The 23,462-nt window shown below is 40.7% G+C and overlaps 11 protein-coding genes across 16 annotated transcripts; 5 read left to right on the top strand and 6 right to left on the bottom strand.

Moving 5' to 3' along the window:
* Positions 1-911: 911 nt before the first annotated feature.
* LOC6649830 (lysyl oxidase homolog 2A) lies at positions 912-2,460 on the bottom strand. The gene is made up of 2 exons (XM_002072235.3): positions 1,578-2,460; positions 912-1,521 (listed from the first exon to the last, which is right to left on the bottom strand). The coding sequence occupies exons 1-2, from the start codon at positions 2,440-2,442 to the stop codon at positions 1,283-1,285; spliced, it is 1,104 nt and encodes a 367-aa protein (XP_002072271.1). The 5' UTR covers positions 2,443-2,460; the 3' UTR covers positions 912-1,282.
* A 63-nt stretch (positions 2,461-2,523) lies between these two features.
* Positions 2,524-5,714, bottom strand: LOC6649831 (methylthioribose-1-phosphate isomerase). 3 transcript variants are annotated; one of them, XM_047009273.1, is made up of 6 exons: positions 5,609-5,714; positions 4,373-4,538; positions 3,637-3,872; positions 3,331-3,566; positions 3,098-3,261; positions 2,524-3,037 (listed from the first exon to the last, which is right to left on the bottom strand). In XM_047009273.1, exons 2-6 carry the CDS (start codon positions 4,502-4,504, stop codon positions 2,708-2,710), a joined length of 1,098 nt encoding a protein of 365 aa, XP_046865229.1. In that variant the 5' UTR covers positions 4,505-4,538; positions 5,609-5,714; the 3' UTR covers positions 2,524-2,707. The 3 variants fall into 3 exon arrangements, with proteins under 3 accessions (XP_046865229.1, XP_046865230.1, XP_002072272.1); XM_047009274.1 differs by lacking the exon at positions 5,609-5,714 and adding an exon at positions 5,554-5,595; XM_002072236.4 differs by lacking the exon at positions 5,609-5,714 and adding an exon at positions 4,616-4,709.
* A 56-nt stretch (positions 5,715-5,770) lies between these two features.
* On the top strand, positions 5,771-7,053 carry LOC6649832 (probable oligoribonuclease). 2 transcript variants are annotated; one of them, XM_047009275.1, is made up of 2 exons: positions 5,771-5,896; positions 6,141-7,053. In XM_047009275.1, exons 1-2 carry the CDS (start codon positions 5,859-5,861, stop codon positions 6,742-6,744), a joined length of 642 nt encoding a protein of 213 aa, XP_046865231.1. In that variant the 5' UTR covers positions 5,771-5,858; the 3' UTR covers positions 6,745-7,053. The 2 variants fall into 2 exon arrangements, with proteins under 2 accessions (XP_046865231.1, XP_046865232.1); XM_047009276.1 differs by lacking the exon at positions 5,771-5,896 and adding an exon at positions 6,008-6,037 and having other exon boundaries at positions 6,109-7,053.
* On the bottom strand, positions 6,936-9,173 carry LOC6649730 (lipid storage droplets surface-binding protein 1). Of its 2 annotated transcripts, XM_023179720.2 has the most exons (8): positions 9,054-9,173; positions 8,680-8,978; positions 8,410-8,620; positions 8,139-8,276; positions 7,806-8,002; positions 7,538-7,728; positions 7,298-7,475; positions 6,936-7,231 (listed from the first exon to the last, which is right to left on the bottom strand). In XM_023179720.2, exons 1-8 carry the CDS (start codon positions 9,055-9,057, stop codon positions 7,058-7,060), a joined length of 1,392 nt encoding a protein of 463 aa, XP_023035488.1. In that variant the 5' UTR covers positions 9,058-9,173; the 3' UTR covers positions 6,936-7,057. The 2 variants fall into 2 exon arrangements, with proteins under 2 accessions (XP_023035488.1, XP_046865228.1); XM_047009272.1 differs by lacking the exon at positions 8,139-8,276 and having other exon boundaries at positions 9,054-9,166.
* A 1,204-nt stretch (positions 9,174-10,377) lies between these two features.
* LOC6649731 lies at positions 10,378-12,704 on the top strand. Its single transcript, XM_002072239.4, has 3 exons — positions 10,378-10,519; positions 10,613-11,031; positions 11,094-12,704. Exons 1-3 carry the CDS (start codon positions 10,459-10,461, stop codon positions 12,489-12,491), a joined length of 1,878 nt encoding a protein of 625 aa, XP_002072275.3. The 5' UTR covers positions 10,378-10,458; the 3' UTR covers positions 12,492-12,704.
* Positions 12,705-12,773: 69 nt separating this feature from the next.
* Positions 12,774-13,746, top strand: LOC6649732 (succinate dehydrogenase [ubiquinone] cytochrome b small subunit, mitochondrial). Its single transcript, XM_002072240.4, has 4 exons — positions 12,774-12,914; positions 13,019-13,134; positions 13,193-13,374; positions 13,437-13,746. The coding sequence occupies exons 1-4, from the start codon at positions 12,872-12,874 to the stop codon at positions 13,639-13,641; spliced, it is 546 nt and encodes a 181-aa protein (XP_002072276.1). The 5' UTR covers positions 12,774-12,871; the 3' UTR covers positions 13,642-13,746.
* Positions 13,738-14,964, bottom strand: LOC6649733 (phosphatidylglycerophosphatase and protein-tyrosine phosphatase 1). Its single transcript, XM_002072241.4, has 4 exons — positions 14,827-14,964; positions 14,433-14,576; positions 14,057-14,377; positions 13,738-13,992 (listed from the first exon to the last, which is right to left on the bottom strand). Exons 1-4 carry the CDS (start codon positions 14,836-14,838, stop codon positions 13,864-13,866), a joined length of 606 nt encoding a protein of 201 aa, XP_002072277.1. The 5' UTR covers positions 14,839-14,964; the 3' UTR covers positions 13,738-13,863.
* Positions 14,965-15,197: 233 nt separating this feature from the next.
* On the top strand, positions 15,198-18,757 carry LOC6649734 (protein sel-1 homolog 1). 2 transcript variants are annotated; one of them, XM_023179843.2, is made up of 8 exons: positions 15,198-15,278; positions 15,655-16,106; positions 16,165-16,910; positions 16,971-17,145; positions 17,206-17,354; positions 17,418-17,752; positions 17,817-18,021; positions 18,085-18,757. In XM_023179843.2, the coding sequence occupies exons 2-8, from the start codon at positions 15,692-15,694 to the stop codon at positions 18,511-18,513; spliced, it is 2,454 nt and encodes an 817-aa protein (XP_023035611.1). In that variant the 5' UTR covers positions 15,198-15,278; positions 15,655-15,691; the 3' UTR covers positions 18,514-18,757. The 2 variants fall into 2 exon arrangements, with proteins under 2 accessions (XP_023035611.1, XP_002072278.1); XM_002072242.4 differs by lacking the exon at positions 15,198-15,278 and adding an exon at positions 15,319-15,513.
* On the bottom strand, positions 18,752-20,306 carry LOC6649735 (26S proteasome regulatory subunit 6A-B). The gene is made up of 4 exons (XM_047009277.1): positions 20,290-20,306; positions 19,994-20,228; positions 19,513-19,933; positions 18,752-19,453 (listed from the first exon to the last, which is right to left on the bottom strand). Exons 2-4 carry the CDS (start codon positions 20,201-20,203, stop codon positions 18,798-18,800), a joined length of 1,287 nt encoding a protein of 428 aa, XP_046865233.1. The 5' UTR covers positions 20,204-20,228; positions 20,290-20,306; the 3' UTR covers positions 18,752-18,797.
* Positions 20,307-20,501: 195 nt separating this feature from the next.
* Positions 20,502-21,901, top strand: LOC6649736 (transcription factor Ouib). Its single transcript, XM_002072244.4, has 4 exons — positions 20,502-20,721; positions 20,777-21,381; positions 21,463-21,708; positions 21,776-21,901. Exons 1-4 carry the CDS (start codon positions 20,575-20,577, stop codon positions 21,888-21,890), a joined length of 1,113 nt encoding a protein of 370 aa, XP_002072280.1. The 5' UTR covers positions 20,502-20,574; the 3' UTR covers positions 21,891-21,901.
* A 3-nt stretch (positions 21,902-21,904) lies between these two features.
* On the bottom strand, positions 21,905-23,288 carry LOC6649737 (zinc finger protein 813). Its single transcript, XM_002072245.4, has 4 exons — positions 22,980-23,288; positions 22,402-22,916; positions 22,201-22,335; positions 21,905-22,131 (listed from the first exon to the last, which is right to left on the bottom strand). Exons 1-4 carry the CDS (start codon positions 23,109-23,111, stop codon positions 21,918-21,920), a joined length of 996 nt encoding a protein of 331 aa, XP_002072281.3. The 5' UTR covers positions 23,112-23,288; the 3' UTR covers positions 21,905-21,917.
* Positions 23,289-23,462: the final 174 nt, after the last annotated feature.

Consider the following 23,462-nt stretch of genomic DNA (forward strand, 5'->3'; position numbering starts at 1 on the left):
GTACATGATTTTTAGTTATTTAATTAGTTTCTAATACGAAATTTCAACCAGCCAGAAAAGAAAGTCATTTTCAACTTGCTCGAAAACGAATTAATGTACATTTTTTGTTTCTAAGTGATCCTTTTTTTAGTTGATACTTATCTTATGCCGCCATCGCCGCCGCTCACTTTTGCTACGCTTTTGTCATTAACCCAATGATGATGACTTATTCTGTTGCCTAAGTTTAAGTTGGCCATATATTGTCGTAAATATTGATATTTTGTTCATTCTTTTTCGGTTAGCCAAGCAAAACTACATGCATACATAGAAACATATAAATATAATGCCAATTGAGCCACGTACATATATCGATGTCCGATTAGCATCTAAGTTTTTGTGTGTAAAATGTAGTGTAGGCATTTTTTGTAATTAGCAACAAAAAAAAAACTATAAAAAAAACAAAACGTGAGAATAACCAATTGGAGAATTTATTATGTTAAATATGAAACGAAAGGAAAACATTTTGAAATTTAAATTTTGTTAAAACCTCCTTAGTTAAAAATTAATTGATTTTAGGCACAACTAGAGTATATATTGGTAAAGCATATATAGAATTGAACAACTTTATATAAATATATATGGAATATTATCATCAGCAAGAACCACCAACAACAACCCATAACAAATGATTCGACACCAGCCCCATAATAATAATATATGAAATTGAATTTCAGCACAATAAAGGAAAAACTATGCAAGCGCCGCTAAATATTTATCTATAGTAATTAAAGGCATATTTATAGAGCATCGTAATGAATTACACACATACAACAACTACATAAAATAAAATAAAATAAAGTAAAATAAATTTACTGTGTAAGAAGAAACGAAATGCAAAAACCAATACAAAAATACCAGAAGACAAAACTTTCAACAAACAATAAATATATTTAACTACAGAAAGAAAAGTGTATTTCAAATCTTTAATGCCATTTATATATATCCATCAATTAGCGGGTGTTTAGTTGTAATTTAACTCAAGTCTTTAAAATATAAAGAGGATCCTTTTTTTAAGAAGTTAGAAGATTTCCTCATCCAAGCCCACAGTCTCTAAATTATCCCCAAATTGATGGCAAAAGTTTCTTTCTTTAAAATTGTATGATTTGAAAATCAAAGAGAAATCGTGAAATATTAACTAAAAGTTGACTTAAATTAAGAGTAATTATTACTAGGGCCGCCCAAAAGTATGCAACATGTATTTAGAAATGTGATTTAATCACATTGACGGTGGTGACGGTGTTAACTAAATTCTAAACCACAATGGCGATCTTTTGCATCTGGATATCCTGGTAGTTCCATGAACTCCCGTATAATCGAGTATGCACTCGGCTCCATTATTCTCAAAGGATCTCTCGCCCAATTTATATTCCGGATTCAAGGCTACACGCAAAATATAACGCCTATTGACCGGAATTCTGGTCACATCGACCCACTGACAGTCTAGGACATCGGTATAGGTGTCCGCACAACCAACAGAGATACCTATGAATCACATTTGAGTAGCTGAAACAAAGGGCAACATTTAAGATGCCACTTACCTTGGGTGGTGTTGCCACAGGTGTATTTCCTGGCCACACCTGCATTGCACTCCGAGTCCATCAGGCAGAAGGAGGCCTTGTGACCCTGGGCAACTTTCCTGTACCTCAAGTCATACACATCGAAGGTGGCAAAGACATTCATACTGTGATAGTGTCTGTGGCACTGATGCCACGTCCAGTCCCTGTAATTGGCATAAGGACTCACATCTGCAGTGCCCACATTCATGGCCTTAACGGAGAAGCGCAGCAGAATGCGCTCGGCCTTAGGTTGGGTTTGTCGTATCACATAAGCATCGGCCGATAGGCAATTCTCTTCCATGGCACAAGTCAAGCGCGTCATGGGAACGGACTCGAGTCGAGCACTTCTCTCGATGTCCCTCAAGCCGATTTCCAAATCTGGGGACTTACTCACGCAGGTGACGATGCTAATATTTTTGTTAGGGGCATTGCAAATTTGCGGATAACGCGATTCACGGAAGCAGTCAGCCAGACGTCGCTCTGTACCACGGCAAAGTGTTCCCACCATTGCCCAGGGATGATTTTTGCTATCGCCATACTCTGTGTTTTGTGTGGCCCTGGAGGCATAGCCCAATCCTAATTGACGGCATACCACATTCGCCTCCCGCATGCTCCAGCCGGTACTGCAAATGGTGCCCCATGAGGCCCCAAAATCAAAGCTAACCTCGACGCGGCCAGCTCGCAATTTTTGCACTTCACCACGCTTTCCAGCTGGACCTACGGCTAGGCGAACCAACATATTTTTGTAGTTATTGTCGATGGTGAGGCGTGGTTTGTTGGCCTGACTGGTTGATATCAGGCCGAGCATTAGCAGCAAAATGGGCAGAGGCAGCACTTGTAACTCCATGATAGTCAATTAAAAAACTGTGGCAAGCCACCTGAGCTGCTTTTTAAAGGCAAGGCAAACAATAGCCAAAGGCAACACCTGTCATATTGGGGCTACACATATGGTAGGAGGTATATTGTGCGATGTATTTCGACCCACATCAGTGGCTAGACTGGGGTACTATTTTGTTGTTGTTTTTGTTTTTTCTTTTTTTTGTTTTGGGTGGAGTGCATGCGTTAACAATTTGTGTGCGTCTGTGTGTGTCTGTGTGTTTTATGTGTATGTGTTATAACCCCAGTAGCTTGGTAATCGCCTCTTTAAGTTCCTGGGGCTCAAAAACGCCGCGCTCTGTAATAATGCCCGTAATCAGGGAGGCGGGAGTGACATCGAAAGCGGGATTCCAGCAATTAATGCCTGGAGCAGCAATCCTATGCTCTCCCACGTGCGTCATCTCACGATCGGGACGCTCTTCGATTATAATATGATCGCCACTTGGTATTTGCAAATCAATCGAGGTCAATGGCGCAGCCACATAAAAGGGAACACCATGATGCTTGGCCACCACTGCAATTTGATAGGTTCCAATCTTGTTTGCTGTATCACCATTGGCTGCCACCTGGGGGGGATACGGAAATTGTATTTGCATCATAATAAATACATTGCTTTAACAACCTACCCGATCGGCACCGACCACCACAGCAGCCACATTTTTGGCGCGCAAAAGAGCCGCCACCATGCTGTCCAAGACCAATGTGGCAGGGAATTTCTCATGGACCAACTCGTAAGCGGTTAAACGGGCTCCCTGATTGTATGGCCGTGTCTCTGTGCAGTAGACATGCTCTGGAAAAAGTTGATGTGATCTGGAAATTAAAATCCGCATCTCTTAAACAATTAAACACAAATGCTCACCCAGCTTGCCAAGCTCATGCAGGTTACGTATAACTCCAAGGGCCGTACCATAACCGGCTGTTGCCAATGATCCTGTATTGCAATGGGTTAACACACGAACCGATCCATTGCCCGAAGTGCCAGCAGCTCCCAATGTTGTGGCAACGCGTTTGAGTATGGCCTGGGCCCCATTGGCTCCGATTGCTCGATTATCGGCAATATCTTTCTGCAGCATGGCTTCGGTGGCGTTCAGGAATCTTGAATTACATGGGAACAGTTTTGGCTGCACCTCGGTTAAGGTTGCTTGCTTAGCGTCGTTAGCGTTACCTTTGCTTCATATCGGGCACTGAGACATCCTCAGCCTTGGTCAAGTCATTGGCCAGAGACAACAATTCATCGGCGGCAATTTTCATATTAACTGCCGTGGGACGTGCGGAGACCAAATAGTTGAGCTTTCCCTCAATTTCCTGGCGTAGCGATTTCTTGCTTTCAAACTCCTCCGGATAGATTTCCACAGCCAGCGAAAGGCATCCCACTATCGCAATTGCAGGGGCACCACGCACCTGGAAAACGGGCAGTGATCTTAGTAATCTTAGGCATTTTACGATGACGTTGTCATGAGCAAAGTGTTTCTTTTTTGTTTTCCCAAATGAGCGCGCCACGTGATAAGCCGCGTGCTCTTTGCATAGGTAATCTCACTTATCAGGTGCGATGTTACCAAGGGATGAGGCGCCCAAGTAATTGTTTTACCCATGCCACACACACGCACACACACACACACACCTATACAACGATCTTGTATGATGTACGGGAAAAAAAATTTAAATCTGAATTTCATTTTCTTTAACATTTTTGGCAAGCGTTTTTCAAAAATGTATAATTTCAATTACGTTATTTATAGAGCGACAAACGACGGCTATACGATTTGTGCAGAGATTAAGAAAAATGTTCATAGAACAAGAAATTTTAATGGCCTAATGCCTAAAATGAATGATGGCAATCTGTTGCACCTAATAGTCGCATTCACACTCATCATTAAGGGCGGCGGGTAATGGCTTCTCACCTGCATCTTATTGATGACCTTCCAGCCGTCCTCCACACCACGCACTGCCACATATTTGGATTGAACAGGCAGCAAAAGCTGATCGAGTATCTCCAGGCTACCACGATTATATTTGATCGATTGAAGGCTCATCCTTGCTCAATTTGTACTAGCACTCGAAGCTGAACTAGAAAATACAATAAGAAATTAAATAACATTAAATGTTTTTGTTGAGATTGTGATCATCAATAAGGCGAAACCCACAAATTTTGGAGGCGGTCGCAAGACGTCGAAAGACGTATGAAATCGAATTTATCAATATTGAACGAACGACGTCTGGTCATACGCCTGATCGGTGAGCAACTAAAAGCAATTGCGGTTACGGTCTATTCAGATTCGGAAAAGAGTTCAAAAAGTAGAGAGCAACAGATTTATGTGGGAGAGCGAAAAGATGAGGTACAGACTCTCGATTTCACGAATTTTATATGCCCTTTTGTTGTTAATTCTCAGACATGGAACAACAAAATTTTAAACTAATATGTTTATGCCTAAGAATGCTGATAAGGTAGAGCAATTAAATATGCTGATAGTAGAGCCAACGATGACAACTCAAAAATAACACTGTCCGAGCGAGGGGAAGGAAGTTTGAACTGATCATTCACATATGTATATAAATTGCTAGATTACACTAGTAAACGATAAGGATGTTTCATGTCACTAAGGAATCTGTAGGGCATAACCCCCATAGGCGTAGAGAGATTCGTATATGATCCCCACGTGTCTACTCCCATGTTTTAATCGCACCGGTTAATTCAACATGACAGATGTAGGCGTTGCCAATTGATAAAGACACACACAGTCGGCAGAGAGGAAATGACAGGAGGGAATACAGACAGCGGACAGCGGCAGACAGAGGTACAATTCTGCTGACGTTAAATGTTGTTGTTGACATTTGGTAATGACAGCCAAGCACAAAATTAATCGCCCAGCCGCCCATCTTGATATGTGAAAAATGAATATTAAGCAATATTGAATGCATTTCACATTTCTCTCGGCCAATTTAGGCAGCCAAAATAAAAGCTGGGCGGCAAGAAAATGGGGTAGGGGATTCAAATTTATTGCGGATGTTAAAATATCGTGTGCAAGAGGTCCAACTGGTGGTTGGTTGGTTGGTAGAACGAAGGCCAAGAGAATTCACTTACTCCGGCAAAACTTATAGTGAGACTAAATGACTGTTGACTACTTCGCTTTGCTTACTCTTTTAACTTCAAAATTGATTGATTTAATAAATAATTAGAGTTTATAATTCTTAAGCATATTCAAAAGCAAAATACCGCACTCATTTTTTTTATTTACTTGAAACTTATGTCAAACAGTAAAAACACTAGAAAAATTGTCAGTGTTGGCACACGCATTTTTATTACGCTCATATGTTTAGAAAGTTGTGATGCCAGACTGTTTGCCAACGGTTTTATTTAAAACTAAACATGAAAATGTATTAAATTAAATGAAAAAGCAGCAAAGCCGGCTAACAAAGATTACTGTGTAAGTTTAACAAGTAGTTCAGCTTTGGCCAAGTTTAAAGAACGATAAGAATTAAAGCAGTTAACTAAAAAACCTAGGTTCCATCACAAATATTTTTGCATCGCTCATCTCTAAAATTCACAAACATGTGTTCAAAACTCTGTAACTAAATATTTTTAAATTTTTATAAATAATCAATGATTTTTCAATTGAAATTAAACGTAATTGCTAAGAACGCCACTCGTTTCTTGCAACCACTCCTCAGCCGTGCCACTGGACTAATTCAAGTTAATAATATGACGACTGCAAATGCATGTGATCAAAAAGGCGGCAAAAATACTTATATGGTCTGGATGGACCTGGAAATGACAGGACTTGACATACAAAAGGATAAAATATTGGAGGTCTCATGCTTGATAACGGACAAGGATTTGAACATTCAATCAAACGGACTTTCATTTGCCATTAATCACCCCCAGGAAGTTTATGAGCAAATGAACGAATGGTGTATAAAGCAACATTACGCATCCGGACTGGTGGACAGCTGTAAAAAGTCGACCGTAACGCCAGAAGCTGCGGAGGACTTGATTTTAACTTATCTAAAACAGAATATACCAGAAAAGACATGCGTACTGGCCGGCAACTCGGTATACATGGATCGATTATTTCTATATAAATATATGCCCATCGTCAATAAATACCTGCACTATCGTATAGTCGATGTGTCCACCATCAAGGAATTAGCCCGCCGATGGAATCCGGATATAATAGAAAAAGCTCCCAAAAAGGCCTTTGCTCATCGAAGTCTGGATGACATCAAGGATAGCATTGCAGAGCTGAAATTCTACAAGGAGCACTTGTTCAAGTAAACATATGATAAACTTTCTGAATATTATATAACACCTCAGGATTATTTCGTAAAAAATATCAAAGAAGACAACTTCGGCATAGTCGGAGAGACTGTCATGCCTATATGAACTCGTCTCGTCGTGCTCATCGAGAATATATATACTTTATAAGGTCACAAAGATTCAAAAAATTGTATAGTAGATTTCTTCAATTTGTTAGATAAAGTTGTATATATATAATTGTGTTTTTGCTTTAATTAGTTCGAATATGTAAGCAGAAACAAAACTCTATGATTACAAATAAAAATACGATAGCTATAAAGAACTCGATTTCCTAGTATACGCCATTTATATTATTATGGGCAGCTGCAAAATGATTTGCCGCATGTTCCTGCTGTTGACGTCTTCGGGAGGATCGGTTAATGGCATTAACACTACTGCTATTGCTATCGGTGCCAGTCACCTTTTCTGCCTCGATGCGGCCGGATAGGAAACTTGCCACCCGTTCCTAAAAAGAGAAAACATTAAATTAGCACACCACAATGACGGGGAAAGTAAAGACAATTATTCTTACCAAATAGCTATTGGTTAGAACCTGAAGATTGCCATAGAAGGCCAGCATACGCTTAAGAAGAGATTCGGCTTCCTCCTTGGACAAATCTTTGACCTTATCCAGTCGTGTTATGGTTATTAAACGATTATTAATGTAGATTATATGATGGACAACCTCTGTGGTTGTGTGGGCCAGATTTCTGTGTATGGTACGTATTAAATACAAGATTATAAATTAATCATTTTGTCTCTTAGTTCTTACCTAGGCAAATTAGATGCAACACTGGCACTGAAATTAACAAAATGTACAACTCTTCTGGCGGATTCACGTGTCAGCAGTACTAACAATTGCTCCAAAGTCACTGGTCTTGCCTGATTCTCCGGCTCATCGGCACTCAGATATCCCCACAGTTCCTTGGCCCTTTGCATGGCCTGTTTTGGATCCGTGGCAATCTGTTTTACCAAGAGGAGAAAATCATCTTTAATTTACCCGAAAATGAAGGACTAGAGAGACTTTGCATGATTCTTACCAATTCTGCTGCATAGATAAGCACATGGATGGCCTCTTTGCTCTGTTTCTTCAAAGCCCTAGCTTCGGCCAGGGTTCTTTGTGTGAGACGTCGCCTTAGCTTACGGGAGAAGCGTTGACCGTGATGAATTGCTTTGATGGCCCCCTTCTCGTTTAGCGCAGCGCCTGCAGCAGCCTCATTATCATCATCTTGAGGGGCTGCAATGGAGCAATGGAGATACATTAATAGCTACATAGGCTCGGCAAAAAAAAAAAATAATACATTTAAATAGATAGGTATATAATAATAAGTTTTTTGGCTTAGCATTTGCATACTCTTCTCAGAGGTACGTACATGCGTTTATTAAAGCCGTCACAGTACGCAAAATAAGTTCTTTGCTTTGTGTAGCTAGGACTAGGCTCTGTTCTTTGCTAGGGTATATATACTTCGACGTGACATAAGCCGAACAGCCTCTTATCTCGTGACTTCTTTCTACCGACAAAAACACAAAACAAAAATCGCATGGATTCTATAATTCATCAGTGATAACCCCGCAGAAAGATGCCATTTTATAAATAAACTATGACAAGCACCTTGTCTCAAGGTTGTTTCCCATCCCACTTACCATCTGTCTGATCCTGATCCGTGCGTATGGGCACAAGATATTTGTCAACGAATTTATCACCAGCCGTAAAAGCTCCATCAATACGATCCGCAGCATAGGTGGTTAGAGGAGATTCGAGTACAGCATTACCAATTAGTTTTACAGAATCGGCACGTTTAAGTACAGGACGCACAAGATGATCGGACATATATTCCTTGGTATTCCAATACATCTGTGATGATCATTAGAATGTTAGAAGAGAATATCTAAAAGGCTTGCTTTTACTCTCACCATTTCTGGAGGCAAATATACCAAGGGTATGTGTTGCTCCAGGATATCCAGACTCTTGCACATTACATTGTCCAAACGCTTCAAGGGATGCTCAAAGAGTTTCACTGCCGGCTGAAGGCTGTCATAGGCAGCGGCTACTGTGGCCTCCGCCGTATCAAAGTACCAGGAGAAGAGGCGATTATTGTTTTTCACCTTTCCATAAATATTTTCCACTCGCTTCAGACTTGTCTCTACCAATGGTATAGAGCCCAGACGATCGATGGCCTCCAAATGAAGTGCACTACCGCTTGTTGCAGTCGCTAAGCGAAAAAATTATAAACGGAAAGGATTGTATGTCAGACTTCTAGTATTCTACATTTATTTTGTTAACTTACCCATTTGTTATAGTATATTAAATTATTCTTAATTCTTAATCAATAATTATGAACTGCTCTTAGTGAAAGCTAAAATGCTACTGTCTCGACAAGATCCGCCTTGGACCGAGTAACCTTTCTGTCGTCGCTTCGGAACTACCCAAAATCACCAAGCACGCTTTACTTTTAAATAGAATCAAGTATTGAGACTAAGACGAAATCGAAACATGTTCACATTTTGATCTTTAACACCGTCCCGATAAGAACAATGATTACGATTTATTAACACACTCGACATAATGGGTATATTAGATTGGCGCCAAAGAGAAAACATTCGATTTAGAAAACGTTTTCAGGTAATATCATTGTAACTCAACGACTTAAAATTAGTTGGTATTTCTTAACTTAAACATGTGGTTAGAACTTTAAACTCTTTGATTACAAAATCTTATAACCTTTAATTAGTCGGTACATTTGGAAAGGGTATGGAAGTTGTCGGTGCTCGTGAAAACCTGCATTCTCTTAATACACTTATCAACAACATGCCATTTCCATTTCAAACAAGTCGATTCCAAAGTGCATTTCGTTTTGGGTACGTCTCCTAGGAACTCCAGGCATGTGAATCATTTGTCGTAGTATGTGACCGGTTGGACTATCTTAATCTCAAATTATAATACCTATTTGGGGTACTTAGGTACTTATCGTATAACAAATTGTTGAGCTAATTTTCTATTCAAATTGATGATACAGTTCAAAATACAAATAGAAGCGTGGGTGGGAATCCACGATGATACAACAAAATCAGGTCGATGGCCCAGACAGCATTCAATTTTAACTCCACGCTTTTGCTATTGCTTGTTCACTGACACTGACTCTGACTATCAGCCAGACACTTTTTATTACAATTAAAGAGATGCGTTTAAATCTACATACATGTAATTTACAATCGGAAAAATTTGAACCAAATATGTCGAGATTCTGATGGCGACAAATAATAAAAGACTATGCAGCAATTAACCTATTAAAAATGTCTCATATTTTTATTTTTTAAATTATCGCACGATTCTTTGATTTCAGTTAATCCTAAAAATACTGTACCAAACTTGCCAAGTCAAACATTTTAACATGGGGCCATATTATATTAAAAATCATTTCGAATCCACCGCCCAATCTAGCAGGATTCGTAACATAAAAAATATACACATAATATATACAAATTTTTTAACGGCCAAAAATTTGTAACTGCTACTTTCAAAAAAAAGTAACGATGGCGGAGTAACCTTTTTGGTGCATTTTGCAACACTAGTTAATTATTGTTAGTCAATACTAATTGTAAAGTGTGTCTTACTTTGTTTTTTTTTAAGAAAAAGACTTAATTTTTTTGTTTACCGTCCAAGTAATGTTTTAATAAATCTAATTTAGTAAGATGATTAGTAAGATGAAAGTGTACTTTAGTTTAATCTGCCTGATGGGCAGCCTAAACTTGGGTGAGTACTTTAAAGCGGACCAAGCCTGGCTTAAGCCACACCCAATGTGATACATATATATAAATAATAAAATAATTTGTAATAAATCTTCAGCTTTGTCGCAATTCAATGACCTGGAGCAAAGGAATTGCATTATACCCAAAATATTGCAAGGATCTTGGTTTTCATGGGAAGTTGGTTTACCCACTCAAACGGTCATTGATGCCACCTCCATGTCAAGGCGTGGCTATTGCATCAACTACCAGCGGCATCACGGAGATGAGTATTCGTTTGTTTTCAAGGAGCGTTCAACAAATTGTTATCACTGCGTGCGAACAATAATCAGGACATTGAATATATTTGAAAAATTCGAAGGACCTTGCGTGGGTCTACCAGATGGACAGAGGCCCACAGTGGAAAATGTGTGCAAAGGTATTAAGGATGATCAGCAACTGATCACCCTATTCAATGAGAATTTCGTGCCCATCAATTGTCGGTCTTCGCTGGAAGGAGTTTGGCATTTCACCTATCAGGTAAAGAATAAACGAAACCGCTAAATTTGGGCACATTAACGATTCAATTTGTTTTTCCTTAGAACCGATTCCGCTTCACAGGTGTGTGCAATAAACCCGATGCTCGCATTCAATCGTGTCAAACAGCAGGAACGCAGTTTCTCATCCAGAATCAGAAATTCAATATCACATATCAAAAATGTGAGGGCATGGAGGGAACTTTCAGTGGGACAGTGGAGTTCAGTTGTCTGGGCGATTGGTTTGTGGGAAAGAATCATTATTTCGCTGTGGCAAATACCAAGGAATCGCGTAAGGATGAGAAATACCGTTGCTTCCTTAAGAATCGTGACGATGATTTGTACGTGGGTGTGTCCATTACGGCGGAGTGCAACACTTTAAAGACACCAGAAGCATCGCCCGAACGTTTGAAATTAACACCCGTAAAAGCGGAATTCGTTGAACCCGGATGCACCTTGCCACAGAACTTCACGGGTGAATGGGTGAATACGGCCAACATAGACGCCGATGTGTCCATTAGCGAGACCCATATAAACGAGACCTATTATCCGGATAAGGCACGTTACAGAAAAACCATTTACGTGTGTCGGGAACGACGAGGAAATCGTGTAATGATGGCGCGCCTCACGGTTGACGGTTGTCAGAAGGATTATGTGTGTTTCGACTTTATGCCCCGTCATCACAATATTATACGCTATCGCAAGGGTCTGGCTGTGATTAAGGATGATTTCAGTACAGTTTGTTCTTGGGTTCAGTTCCCTAATGCCGAAGCATGGAAATATGATCTGTTTCTGGCCAGGAATCCTGTTCCAGTGCGTTGTCCTGTTGCTGGCAAATTCAACTTCACCCAAAGAGGCGAACATCCATTTAAAACAAGAATTCTGGGCGGTGTCACACTCAGTCCTCGTCCCGATATTCATTGCAAACAGAATATATCGGATTTATCGGTGTGTGATACGGATCAGAAGGAACTAGCTGTGGATGAAAACTATTGCTTGTCTGTGGACCATCTGGGTCGTCCTGTCGATATTTACAGTGATCCAGATTATCGCATGAAATGCATCGGTTTCTGGAAGGAAAACCTAAAGTCCTATTTGATCACCTACGATGATTTGGATCCCTTGTCGAAATACCGTTGCTGGGTATATCAGCGTGCTGACCTCAATCGTGTCCTTATGTCCCAGGCTGTAGGTGCATTCTGCAAACTGAATCAGGATGTCACCTCATGGAATCATTCAGAAGGCGCTGCCGTTGCTATCGATGCTGTTGAATATGAACGAGAACGAGATGATTGCCCCATGTATTTTGATGATGGTTTGAATCCCTGGAAGCCCTCCGACGCTTCCAATATTGTGTTCGATTGGGATTTCTATAGAGCTGGGGCCACATCCCTAAATAAACAAACAATAAGCTCTCTCCTCGGCCTTGTCACTTTTATAGTGGTCATGACCAAGTATATATAGTCAATCCAATAGAGTTCAAAAACTATTTTTAAGTCCAACGAACGAATTAATTTTTACATCCCCCATACAGATAATTGAGTGCCTTTATGTAAATCATAAATTTTTAGCTTAGTCTTTAAGTACATATCAAATTTTTGAAATTAATGTCAACATATCCGTCCACCGTACTAAAGAATCTCAAAATGCTTGAATAAAAACTTATTTTAAATCTGACGCCAAACAGTTAAAAGTTTTTGTACCTTCCAATACTGTTCGTGCGCTGTTCAACACCAGAGTTAGTACTTTACATCAGCTGTTGTGTCAGGGCGTAAGGCAAGGCAAAAGCAAAAGTTTTTTTTGTCATTTCAGCACACAAGTTTATAATTTAATATTAATAAATCATGTCCATGTCTTTGGTAATGCGTGGCGCTCTCCGGTGCAATGGTGAGTTGACTTTGGAATGCAAATTTGTAATGCTTGATTTTAAATGGTCAAACGACAAACATTATATAACCATAAACAATTGCTTTTGGATACATTCTAATTAGCCGCAAATCTCGTAAAATCGGCGCGCATCACGCCATTGAATGCATACTCCACAATTGTTGCCAATTCGCAACGTCAGGCTTTGGTTAAACCGCTAGCTCTGGCCAAGAATGTGACAGTAAGTGTGGATTTAATTCGTTTAAGTAAAGGCTTTAGATAATTAATTTTACTTTTAGCCCGTCTCTCTGATGAGTGCTCCTTGCCGCATGGCCTCATCGAGCTCCAGCCACACCGCATTGTGGACTCTGGAACGTTTTGTGTCCGCAGGACTTTTGGCTGTTATTCCAGCTGCCTTCCTGGCTCCTTCCCAGGTTTTGGATGCCCTAATGGCCATATCTGTGGTAATACACACACATTGGTAAGGTCCTAATACAATTGTATGCCGTTTCGTTCTATTTAATTGATTCCTAATTGTTTCAGGGGTGTGGAGGCTATGGTTGTTGACTACTTACGTCCACAAGTAGTGGGCAATGTTGTGTCCAAGGGAGCCCACGCCGCCCTGATTGTTCTGTCAGTAGCAACATTGGGCGGTCTCTTCTATTTCATCAAGAATGATGTGGGACTAGCCAATGGCATTAAGCGTTTCTGGGCCATCAAGGGCAAGGACAGCAGCCAGCAGAATTAAGCCAATATATGTCTCCAACAGCGATCCCAGTTATATATTTATTCATCAGATTAGATGTGAAGCTAAGCAGTAAACTAATAAAAAACGAACAGAAAATTGTATAAACGACAAAAATGTATTCACAACTAAAATTAATTAGTTAACAACAAACAGAGGCACCCTTTGGTTACGAATGGTCTAATCTATCTATGTAAATAATAAACTGTGACAATTGGTGTTGGGTCATGACTTTGCCTCCACATTGTTTGTGTAGAATATCCGTAGGGCATCCCATTGTTTAGTGTGCAATAATATATGCGGCCGACATTGACGCATATGTGACACTGCCTGATCGGGGCTCCATCCGTTTTTCTATAATCAAATCAAAGATTATTATCACTTTCCCATATACTCATATTTCGTAATCGAATCTTACCATCATCAGATAGCATCCCACCAATGTGGCGCTTCGCGTTCTTCCCGCCTTACAATGAACATAAACAGACCCCACGTTTTCCTTTTCGTCGTTCGATGTACTCAAACCACTTATGCGTTTTGACAGTGGCAAGAAACGATTCATGAATTCCACACCCTGATGAAGTTTATTTTGATCGGGTGATTCAAAAATGTCCGTGGTTGCCAGTTGAAGGAACTCAACGCCTAGATTCTTCCACTTAACAGAATTATTTGAAAACGCCGACAATTCATAGTCCTCGTTCATGGATACCACTGCTTTAATATCCTCCTTTGCGATTAGCTAAAGGATAGATAGAATTCTATATTTTTGTAAATTAAGACGCTGTCTTACTTACGTCATTGGCCTCACTCCGAAAGGGCAGAGCCCCCAATACGACATTGTCATCGATCCGATCATACCAATTCCTGGATGTGGCCTTTTCCATAAGGACATTATACAGCAGGGTGGGGTAAAAAGAAACTCTTGCTAGCATAGCAGCCTTTGGAAAGGAACAAGAAGAGCTTTTTAATTCAAAAAATTCCTGGACTTTAAAAATATGTGTGTGTTAAGCACAACAGCTGTAAACTTTCACCAATGGACAGATGAGCCAGTCTATCAAAACTATATATGTATATAGCCAACTGTCTGTCTCGTGTGAAGCTCGAATTGAAACTGGTTTTAGGTTTCTGCTTCGCTTCAGCGCTTGCCGCTGTCATAGAGCGGTGTCTGGCACTAAATATGCTACTTACACTCATCTCCATGCCTTTTATTTTTGTATTGGCGGGCAGAATAGTGATTCACGGTTCCTTTACGTCAACCTCTTATATTAATTAGTATATTCGGGTAATTATCACCCCAATTTATACAGCGGTAATCAGAAAAATCTTAAATATTTGCATAACAAAAAACCAATGTCTCTGTTTTTGTTATTTTATGACAGTTTTACAACACTGTTAATAGTGATGGATCTTGATTGGAATATCGCTTCACCAGTCACGTTCTCGTGACTCTATTTACAGCTTCTAGAGAAATGAGTGAAACTAATGCCTTTTTTCTTTATTTGTCAGTGTTTATTTCATCTACATATATATTTGATAAAAATAAAACAATTTATTAATAATGGAATATTGATAAAAAATCTTAATACCAGCACATCACTTTTTTTAATAGAATTCACCGTTCAGCTTGTGATAAGTCGCGGGTAAGAAAATATCGCTCACCTCTAGTAACAACAAAAAAAAAAAAAAAAACGATTTTGATTATTTCTTCTTACGTGTGAAAAGTTAAAAATTTAAAGACTTAGAGACTGAAAGAACGAATGCAATCTTTATCTAAAATGTGCTAGTGATAACACGGGCCACATAAAGTACTCCATCGCTATCAATTAGCCACCAAACTCCAACACAACTGCCTGCTGTTGGTGGCCGCAAGAAAAAGTAAATAACACAACACACAACACGTCAGAAGTAAAGCCTACACACACACACACACACACTTGAAGTATAGACGAAGAAGACAGCCCAAAAATTTGGAAATATATTTTCTAATGTTAATAAAATTTGTATTTTACACTATAGACATTTTGGCCACCAAAAGTTATACCCACACAGAACGATGAAAGTTGCATGTTGGCTGTGCATTCTCATGCTGATGGTTGCAAAGCCAGGTCAGCTGTTGCGAGCGGATGACTCTGAGAATGGAAATGGTGAGCAGCTGCAGGGTCCCAGTCGAACCGTAACAGACCCGCCCGCTGCAGCCGAAGCTCAAGAGGTTACCACAGCCACCGTTAATGTTAAGGAAGATCAAACAAGAGCGGCAACGACGCCTGGGGAGAATGACCGGAAGGCAGCAAAGCCAAAGGAATCTGCCGAATTTGCTCCACGCACCAAGATGTTGCCGTCGGCTTTGTTTGAGCGCCTGTGGAACGATAGTGTAATGAAACAGGAGAAGCTGAAGGCGGAAATCGAAAGACTAGAAGCACAGCGCCTGTCCGTTGCGACGCCAGAGTTAACTCCAGAGCAAGTGGAAGGTGAGCTTAGTTTCCAAGAAGGCTTAACACATTACAAACTGTAATTTTTTATTTTTAGCTCAAACCATGTATGAAAATGCCATGGATATGCTGGCCAAACCACGCACAGATAAACGTGTAGCCTTTACTTTGTTGCGCAAGGCGGCAGCCTTTAATCATCTGAAAGCCCGAGCGGAACTTGCCTGGGCCGTGTTGCTGGGTCATTGGATGGGTTTTGATTTCCATCATGCTGCCGATGAGTTTGAAAGTTTGGCCAACGATGGCGTTGCCGAGGCACACATGGGCTTGGCGTTCCTCTATTCCGTCGGCGTGGGCGGAAAGAATGTGAGCCAACCACAAGCTCTGATCCACTACACTTTGGCTGCACTGGGTGATGATACATTGGCTCAAATGGCCCTGGGCTATCGTTACTTATATGGCATCAACGTGCCCATCAATTGCGAAAAGGCTTTGGTCCAATACAAGCGTGTGGCCAAGAAGGTAGCATCTAGAGTGACATTCGCCAATGGACCTGTTGTACATCGAGTGCGACTACTTGATGAACTGGAGAATCCTGGTAGCCATGAGACAGAAATCGTGGATTACTATCAGCTGCTGGCCGACAAGGGCGATGTGCAATCACAGGTCGGCCTAGGCCAACTTTATTATCAAGGCGGCAAGGCCATACAACAGGATCATCAAAAGGCTTTGGAATACTTTACCCAAGCCGCCAATGCAGGCAATGCCATTGGCTTTGCATTCCTGGGTAAACTGTATCTCGAGGGTAGTGAACAAATAAAGGCCGACAATGAGACAGCTTTCAAGGTACGTTTCTAACATGGCAATGCTTAGAGATTATCTTATTAATCCTATCAATCTTTACAGTATTTCTCCAAGGCATCGGAAATGGGAGATCCCGTAGGCCAAAGTGGCTTGGGACTTATGTATCTAAAGGGTTTGGGAATGCCCAAGGATACCAATAAGGCCTTATCCTATTTCACACAGGCAGCGGATCAAGGTTGGGTGGACGGACAACTCCAACTGGGCACCATGTATTTCAGTATGTATTCTGTCATCCTTTTAGGATTTAGTTTAGTTTAATTATTTGATTTTTTACCAGCTGGAAATGGCGTAAAAACCGATTACAAATTGGCCATGAAATACTTTAATTTGGCCACTCAATCCGGTCATGTGTTGGCCTATTATAATCTGGGTGTAATGCATGCCTACGGCATGGGCATGTTGCGCTCCTGTCCAGCAGCTGTCGAGGTGAGTTGGCATGGAAAATAAAAGCCTTGCTATTTGGCCTAACTTCTTCGATTTCCAATTTAGTTTTTCAAAAATGTGGCCGAACGGGGACGCTGGAGCACCCGATTGATGCATGCCTATAGTGACTACAAACAGAATCGCATCGACGAGGCCTACATGCAGTATGCTTTAATGGCTGAGGTGGGCTATGAGGTGGCCCAAAGTAATGCGGCCTTTTTGTTGGATCGCGAGGAGGTGCATGTCTTTAATGATCGCCATGAGGATTTGATTCGTGCATTTTACTATTGGAAGCGGGCAGCTGGCCAAGGCTATTCGGCTGCTCAGGTTAAACTGGGCGATTACTATTACTATGGATGGGGCACATCCACGGACTTTGAGACAGCTGCTGCCCTTTACAGGTACCTCCGATTTAGCTCCATTTCAAATAATAAGCGACTAACAATATTATTTTATCATCATCAGAAAAGCATCAGAGCAGCAATATAACGCTCAGGCAATGTTCAATTTGGGATATATGCATGAGCAGGGTTTGGGCATGAAGAAGGATTGGCATTTGGCTAAAAGACTATATGATTTGGCAGCCGAAACCAATTCGGATGCCAAGGTTCCAGTTGCCATAGCTTTGTTTAAACTTCAAATGCTGGCCAAAATGGAATCCATTAAAGAGGTAAAAGAATTATTCATTGTAAAGTTTTCATTTAAATGACCATAATTTGTTTGGCCTTAATAGACGCCCTACAGATTCATATTTTATCTTGATGAAAATATTGCGGCCAATTGGGATTTATATATGATAACCATATTGACCCTAGTCCTGGCGCTTATAATGTATACAAGAAGACCATTTCAACAGCCGGAACCGGCGGCACCGCAACCAGCTAATGAGATAGCTGCTCCTGCTGCTGCTCCTGCACAGGTGAATCCAGTAGCTGTATCACCGGCAGCTGCTGCAGTGCCAATAGAAACAACGAGAGGAGTTGCAGACACTGCCGATCAAACGGCGAGTACATCCTCTAGAGGCAGCACGACAGCAACAGAAGGACCAAGCAGTTCATCTGCGACTGCTGGTGCATCCTCAACAGCATCTTCTACATCATCGGCGACGTCCATCGCGAATGCGAACGCCAACGCCAACGCACTCGATCCCACTGATTTGTAATAACATAATATAATGGGAGCTTATCCTATTTCTAGTTTAATTAGAGAGTGTGCCTGTAAATATTTATCATCTAATTTCGCTGATTTAATATTTTTTAAAATTCCTAAAACACAAAACTTTCTTTTTAGATATTTCAAAAATATCTTACTCAAACAAAAAACAATTCAGAATTTATATGTGACTGTATATATAAATCTGTATGTGTATATGTGTGTTGTACTGATAAATCCATTTAATATTGATAGTTTTTTTGTTTTTATTTGTAGGCGAACAAATTTCGAAACTTAAGCATAGTAGTTAAGATTAGCTTTCTTCTTGGCCTGTACTTCCATAATGGCGTCCATGAAATCCTCATGTGTCACCGATGTGGCCGAACGGCGTAGCGCAATCATGCCGGCTTCCACACAAACCGCTTTGCATTGAGCACCATTGAAGTCATCGGTGGAGCGGGAGAGCTCCTCGAAATTGACATCGGTGCTAACGTTCATTTTTCTCGAATGGATTTGCATAATGCGGGCCCTGGCCTCCTCATTGGGATGGGGGAACTCAATCTTACGATCCAAGCGTCCTGAACGCAACAAGGCTGGATCCAGGATATCGACACGATTGGTAGCAGCTATAACCTTAATGTCGGCTGTTGAACTAAAGCCATCCAACTGGTTAAGTAGCTCCAACATAGTACGCTGGACTTCACGATCGCCAGCTTTTTCGGAATCGAAACGTTTTGTACCAATGGCATCCAGTTCATCAATGAAAATGATGGCCGGCGCCTTTTCCTTAGCCAAGGCGAAAGCATCACGTACCAGTTTGGCGCCATCGCCGATGAACATCTGAACCAGCTGAGGGCCGGCCAGCTTGAGGAAGGTGGATTTGGTCTGGGCAGCGCAAGCACGAGCCAGCAATGTTTTGCCAGTACCCGGAGGACCATACAGCAGGACACCTAGGATAAGATTATTCATAAGAAAATTAAGTATGCCATTAATATGTGTTGCTTCTTACCCTTGGGGGGATGTATGCCCAAATTCTTGAACTTTTCCTTATGTGTCATGGGCAGCACCACAGCTTCAATAAGCTCTTGGATCTGTTTATCCAGACCACCAATATCAGAATATTGCTCTGTGGGTCGTTCATCCACTTCCATGGCCTTAACACGAGCATCGTACTCAGCTGGCAGCGTTTCCAAAATTAAATATGAATCCTTGTTGACGCCCACCAGATCGCCGGGCTTGAGTTTCTCTGCATCGACCAAGCCAATGACAGGCAAAAAGTATGCTTGCCGTGTAGATGTCTTAATCACGGCGCATTTACCTTTACGCTGATTATCCAGCACGGTAACCGAACCATCGTCCTCCTCCTCCTGTGGATCCACATCCAACAGCTCTATGACATTAGACACCAGATAGGGCAATGTTTTGTTAACCTAGAAAACGTTTGTTATTGCTTTTGTTTAATTTTTACTTGGTATTTTAGTTGAGCCCACCTTTATCTTCTCCGTATTGTCCTTAATTTTCTCATTTTGGGCTTGTATTTCATGGGTAATACGCATCACTTCGCTTTTCATAATTTTAATCTCGTTGTCCAGCAAGCGAGTCCGGCTAACAATTTCATCCGTGGACATACGCATCACGTCTTCGCCCAAAGACTCCTCCCCATCTTCCCATATGGATTTGTCCTCAAGAGTCTGAGCCATTGTGTAGTTGTTGGTGGTGTAAATGCTATATAAAATTGAAATATATTTTGTACGTAAAATAACAAAAATCGCTGATCTTTTCCTACTCGATGACTTGTAAATTTTCTTAGTATTGAATAGCGTTGAATTTTCTGTCTTAAACATAAATAAATAGTGTTGGCAAACGTTTGAGGTTCAGCGCAATATAACTATCGATAGTTTCTTATCGATAGCTGTTAGCTAACAGCCTGCAGTGACACAGAGCTGTTATTTGCATTTATTATTATTATTTTTCAGTGCATCAAAAAACAACAACAAATATTTCATTCACAATTTCATAAAAAGAGAAACAAAAACGAATTGGAGAGAGAAGAAATAGTAAATAGTGCGAAATGTCTACTGTAATCCTAAAGTGCCGAATTTGCTTGGGTGACTCCGAAGAAAATGCTATGCTCCCACTTTTCGAAGAAGTGCCGGATGAGGATGAGTTTTCTAAAATAAGTATCTCTGAGCAAATTGAATGCTGCTGTGGTATTAAGGTGAGTTCAAAATCAAGAGTCTAGTTGCGGATAAAAATGATTAATGCTCTCATAGCTGCGTAAATCTGATGAAATGCCCTCAATGGTCTGTGATTCCTGCTCCGAATATCTGCGAATGTGGCTTCGTTTCCGTCAAATGTGTCTAAATTCTGAAATTTATTGGGAAGGCTCCGCTGGTTCGGGTGCCTCTAATTTAGGGGAAGAACTAGAATTTCCAGTCGATCAATTTATAGTGGAGGTGGATAACGAAATGGAATTGGATAATTACAATTGTGTGGACGAGCCAGCTGACCAATTAGTATCCATTGAAAACGAGAGTGATCTAAATGCCCCACAAAGTTTAGTTGGGGAGCCAAATGTGGAAAAATCTCCATCTCAGGATGACATATATTTTGAGGACGAAGAATTCGATGAACCTTTGTCATCGCCTGTTCCCTCTCCCGAGCCCAAACAGAATCCTGGTCGTCAACGCAAGCCTGATCCTGAATTGAAATCTAAGCGTCATCAGACCAAAGGTGAAAATCAACAGGAACTAAAACTCGAGGACGATGCACCATTAAAATATGAGTGCAATATCTGTGGTAATTTGTATCAGACAAAATCTACCTTTTTGGCCCATAAGACGACAGCGCATACGGATTTTAAGCCTCATCAGTGCGAGTAGGTTTAAATTAAACATCAAATTACTTGTATTTGATTTCTGTTTCATTCGATGATTTGATTTTTCCTTTCTTAAACTAGATTATGCGACAAGTCATTCCGCCAAATGGGAGAACTGCGTGCTCATATACGTCGCCATACGGGAGAACGCCCATTTAAATGCTTATATTGTGATCGAAGCTTCTCCGATAGGAGTGAGAAGTTGAGACATGAGCGGGTCCATACGAATACGCGTCCATATAAATGTGCAGTATGCGAAAAGACATTCACCCATTCAACGATCTTGAAAAATCATAGTCTCGTTCATTCTGGGAAAAAAAATTACAAGTGAGTTGAGTTAAACTTATCACCTAAATTGTTCTCTCTAATCTGCATTTGATCCTTATTCTTGCAGTTGCGACATTTGCTCCAAGTCCTTTACTTTGCTGCATCAGCTAAAAGCGCATCTCCAAACGCTGACACACAGAAACAAGGCAGCCCAACAATCTTCCCAAACCGCAATAAACTGAATTAAACAACACGGTTTACTGTAGGATCTAATCTTCTTTTTGAAAATCGATTTCATGTCGATGGGCATGCGAGTTCAGGTGAGCCTTGAGTTGGTGAGGCAAACAGAAACTTTTATTGCAGGTCAAACAATTGTGTGGTTTCTTCCCAGAATGGGAGAGAATGTGCGCCTTTCGGGAGGTGGAGAGTGAAAAGGTTTTGCCACATATGTTACACGCATACGGCCTGTCCTTGGTGTGCGTCCTACAATAAAATCAATTATTAACATCTGCAACGTTAGTCACAAGGTGGTCACTAGGTTCTTGGTTATACCTTTCATGTCTTCTGAGTGTACTACGATCAGCAAAAGCGCGTTCACAAAAGGTACATTTAAATGGTTTCTCGCCCGTGTGTGTCCGCATGTGTGTAGTTAAATTGCATGCGGCATTGAAGCGTTTCAAGCAGAGTCTATTGTAAAAAGAAAACTTATTGTTTAAATAAAGCTTTTTTCCTTCTTGGTCTTATCAAACTCACTCGCACTCGAAATTCTTGTCCTTGCGTTGGTGGTGACTGCGAGTGTGGACCAAAAGCTGGTTTTCATTAGGGAACAAACTGTCACACGTGGAGCAATTAAACTGAAACTGATAACTAGATGGTTTGCAGGCTTCACCTAAATCGACTACATCCGATGAAAGTGTTCCAGGTTCTGGAATTTCATCCGATTGTGTGAGATCTTCTTGGGCTGTAATTAGCAAATCACTGGGGCTATAATCATTGGAACTGCTATCGTCGTCTGGGGATTGCCTGTCTGCGTTGGTGGGATCCTGTGACACCACCAGAAAATCGCTGGTGGTGCAATCATCACCATCTATGGAGTGTCCTTCCACTTTGGCATTGGATTCCTCATCATGGCCTATAATGGTGCATAATACTAGATTTTTGAGATACTCATTCGATTGTTTGCATTTCTCAACAAAATGATGCATAATCTCTAGCTTTTCTACGCAATCCGAGCAGATTTTATCCGGTAGACCATCTGTTGGATCAACCTGTAAATTTAGAGAACTTTTATAATATGGATTTGAATGGTGAAGACAAGGAAGGCGGATTACCTCTAGGCCGGCGTAAGTTTTTAAATAAAAGCCATACACACTGTCCAGACTGTGTAAATTTTGTAAATCAGAGCTGTGAATTGTTGTGCAAGCACGACACATTAGAGCTGGGAAAACCATCGATGGCACCATCGATATTATCGATGGAACCGATGGAGTGCGATAAATCGATGGAAATTTTTCGATGTCGATATATCGAATTTCTTTTTGGGTCCAACATGGGTGTAAGTAAATTGCAATGTATTGTTTTTTCTGCCTTTCTTTACATACAGGTCTACGTACTTTAATTCTATCAAAGTACCTATTTAACCCTGGCAGTTCCTCTTGTAAAATGGACAAGTTTTTGTAAGGTTTTTTTTTTTTTTTTTTTTTTTTTTTAAAATAAGAACCTCTTATTAGCAGTAAGTTTGGAAATCGCCCATTGTTTTGTTGTGCTTAAAGAGTTTTTAGTTTTCGTTTTTTGGACTTAGGACGTCACTCTTT

The sequence above is a fragment of the Drosophila willistoni genome, chromosome 3R (assembly GCF_018902025.1).
Source record: "Drosophila willistoni isolate 14030-0811.24 chromosome 3R, UCI_dwil_1.1, whole genome shotgun sequence".
NCBI lineage: Eukaryota > Metazoa > Arthropoda > Insecta > Diptera > Drosophilidae > Drosophila > Drosophila willistoni.

Bases quoted from the DNA above. Each gene is read 5' to 3' on its own strand.
- LOC6649731 (XM_002072239.4), top strand. From the start codon at position 10,459: ATGATTAGTAAGATGAAAGTGTACTTTAGTTTAATCTGCCTGATGGGC. The intron at 10,520-10,612 runs GTGAGTACTTTA...ATAAATCTTCAG, and splicing joins GATGGGCAGCCTAAACTTGG to CTTTGTCGCAATTCAATGAC. The intron at 11,032-11,093 runs GTAAAGAATAAA...GTTTTTCCTTAG, and splicing joins TTTGGCATTTCACCTATCAG to AACCGATTCCGCTTCACAGG.
- LOC6649830 (XM_002072235.3), bottom strand. From the start codon at position 2,442: ATGGAGTTACAAGTGCTGCCTCTGCCCATTTTGCTGCTAATGCTCGGC. The intron at 1,522-1,577 runs GTAAGTGGCATC...TGTGATTCATAG, and splicing joins CTGTGGCAACACCACCCAAG to GTATCTCTGTTGGTTGTGCG.
- LOC6649730 (XM_023179720.2), bottom strand. The intron at 8,277-8,409 runs GTAAGTGGGATG...TTTTGTCGGTAG, and splicing joins GGATCAGGATCAGACAGATG to AAAGAAGTCACGAGATAAGA. The intron at 7,232-7,297 runs GTAAGAATAATT...TTCTCTTTTTAG, and splicing joins TTCTAACCAATAGCTATTTG to GAACGGGTGGCAAGTTTCCT.
- LOC6649732 (XM_002072240.4), top strand. From the start codon at position 12,872: ATGTCCATGTCTTTGGTAATGCGTGGCGCTCTCCGGTGCAATG. The intron at 12,915-13,018 runs GTGAGTTGACTT...CATTCTAATTAG, and splicing joins TGGCGCTCTCCGGTGCAATG to CCGCAAATCTCGTAAAATCG. The intron at 13,135-13,192 runs GTAAGTGTGGAT...TTTTACTTTTAG, and splicing joins CTCTGGCCAAGAATGTGACA to CCCGTCTCTCTGATGAGTGC.
- LOC6649737 (XM_002072245.4), bottom strand. From the start codon at position 23,111: ATGGTGCCATCGATGGTTTTCCCAGCTCTAATGTGTCGTGCTTGCACA. The intron at 22,917-22,979 runs GTAATCCGCCTT...CTAAATTTACAG, and splicing joins AAACTTACGCCGGCCTAGAG to GTTGATCCAACAGATGGTCT. The intron at 22,132-22,200 runs GTATAACCAAGA...ATTTTATTGTAG, and splicing joins ACACTCAGAAGACATGAAAG to GACGCACACCAAGGACAGGC.
- LOC6649733 (XM_002072241.4), bottom strand. The intron at 14,378-14,432 runs GTAAGTAAGACA...TCTATCCTTTAG, and splicing joins TTCGGAGTGAGGCCAATGAC to CTAATCGCAAAGGAGGATAT. The intron at 13,993-14,056 runs GTAAGATTCGAT...ATTTGATTATAG, and splicing joins TGGGATGCTATCTGATGATG to AAAAACGGATGGAGCCCCGA.
- LOC6649736 (XM_002072244.4), top strand. From the start codon at position 20,575: ATGTCTACTGTAATCCTAAAGTGCCGAATTTGCTTGGGTGACTCCGAA. The intron at 21,382-21,462 runs GTAGGTTTAAAT...TTCTTAAACTAG, and splicing joins TTTAAGCCTCATCAGTGCGA to ATTATGCGACAAGTCATTCC. The intron at 21,709-21,775 runs GTGAGTTGAGTT...TTATTCTTGCAG, and splicing joins TCTGGGAAAAAAAATTACAA to TTGCGACATTTGCTCCAAGT.
- LOC6649735 (XM_047009277.1), bottom strand. From the start codon at position 20,203: ATGGCTCAGACTCTTGAGGACAAATCCATATGGGAAGATGGGGAGGAG. The intron at 19,934-19,993 runs GTGGGCTCAACT...AACGTTTTCTAG, and splicing joins ACAATACGGAGAAGATAAAG to GTTAACAAAACATTGCCCTA. The intron at 19,454-19,512 runs GTAAGAAGCAAC...ATCTTATCCTAG, and splicing joins GGGCATACATCCCCCCAAGG to GTGTCCTGCTGTATGGTCCT.
- LOC6649831 (XM_047009273.1), bottom strand. From the start codon at position 4,504: ATGAGCCTTCAATCGATCAAATATAATCGTGGTAGCCTGGAGATACTC. The intron at 3,262-3,330 runs GTGAGCATTTGT...AACTTTTTCCAG, and splicing joins GCATGAGCTTGGCAAGCTGG to AGCATGTCTACTGCACAGAG. The intron at 3,038-3,097 runs GTAGGTTGTTAA...TATCCCCCCCAG, and splicing joins TGGTGGTCGGTGCCGATCGG to GTGGCAGCCAATGGTGATAC.
- LOC6649832 (XM_047009275.1), top strand. From the start codon at position 5,859: ATGAAAAAGCAGCAAAGCCGGCTAACAAAGATTACTGT. The intron at 5,897-6,140 runs GTAAGTTTAACA...ACCACTCCTCAG, and splicing joins CGGCTAACAAAGATTACTGT to CCGTGCCACTGGACTAATTC.
- LOC6649734 (XM_023179843.2), top strand. From the start codon at position 15,692: ATGAAAGTTGCATGTTGGCTGTGCATTCTCATGCTGATGGTTGCAAAG. The intron at 17,146-17,205 runs GTATGTATTCTG...ATTTTTTACCAG, and splicing joins ACTGGGCACCATGTATTTCA to CTGGAAATGGCGTAAAAACC. The intron at 17,355-17,417 runs GTGAGTTGGCAT...TTTCCAATTTAG, and splicing joins CCTGTCCAGCAGCTGTCGAG to TTTTTCAAAAATGTGGCCGA.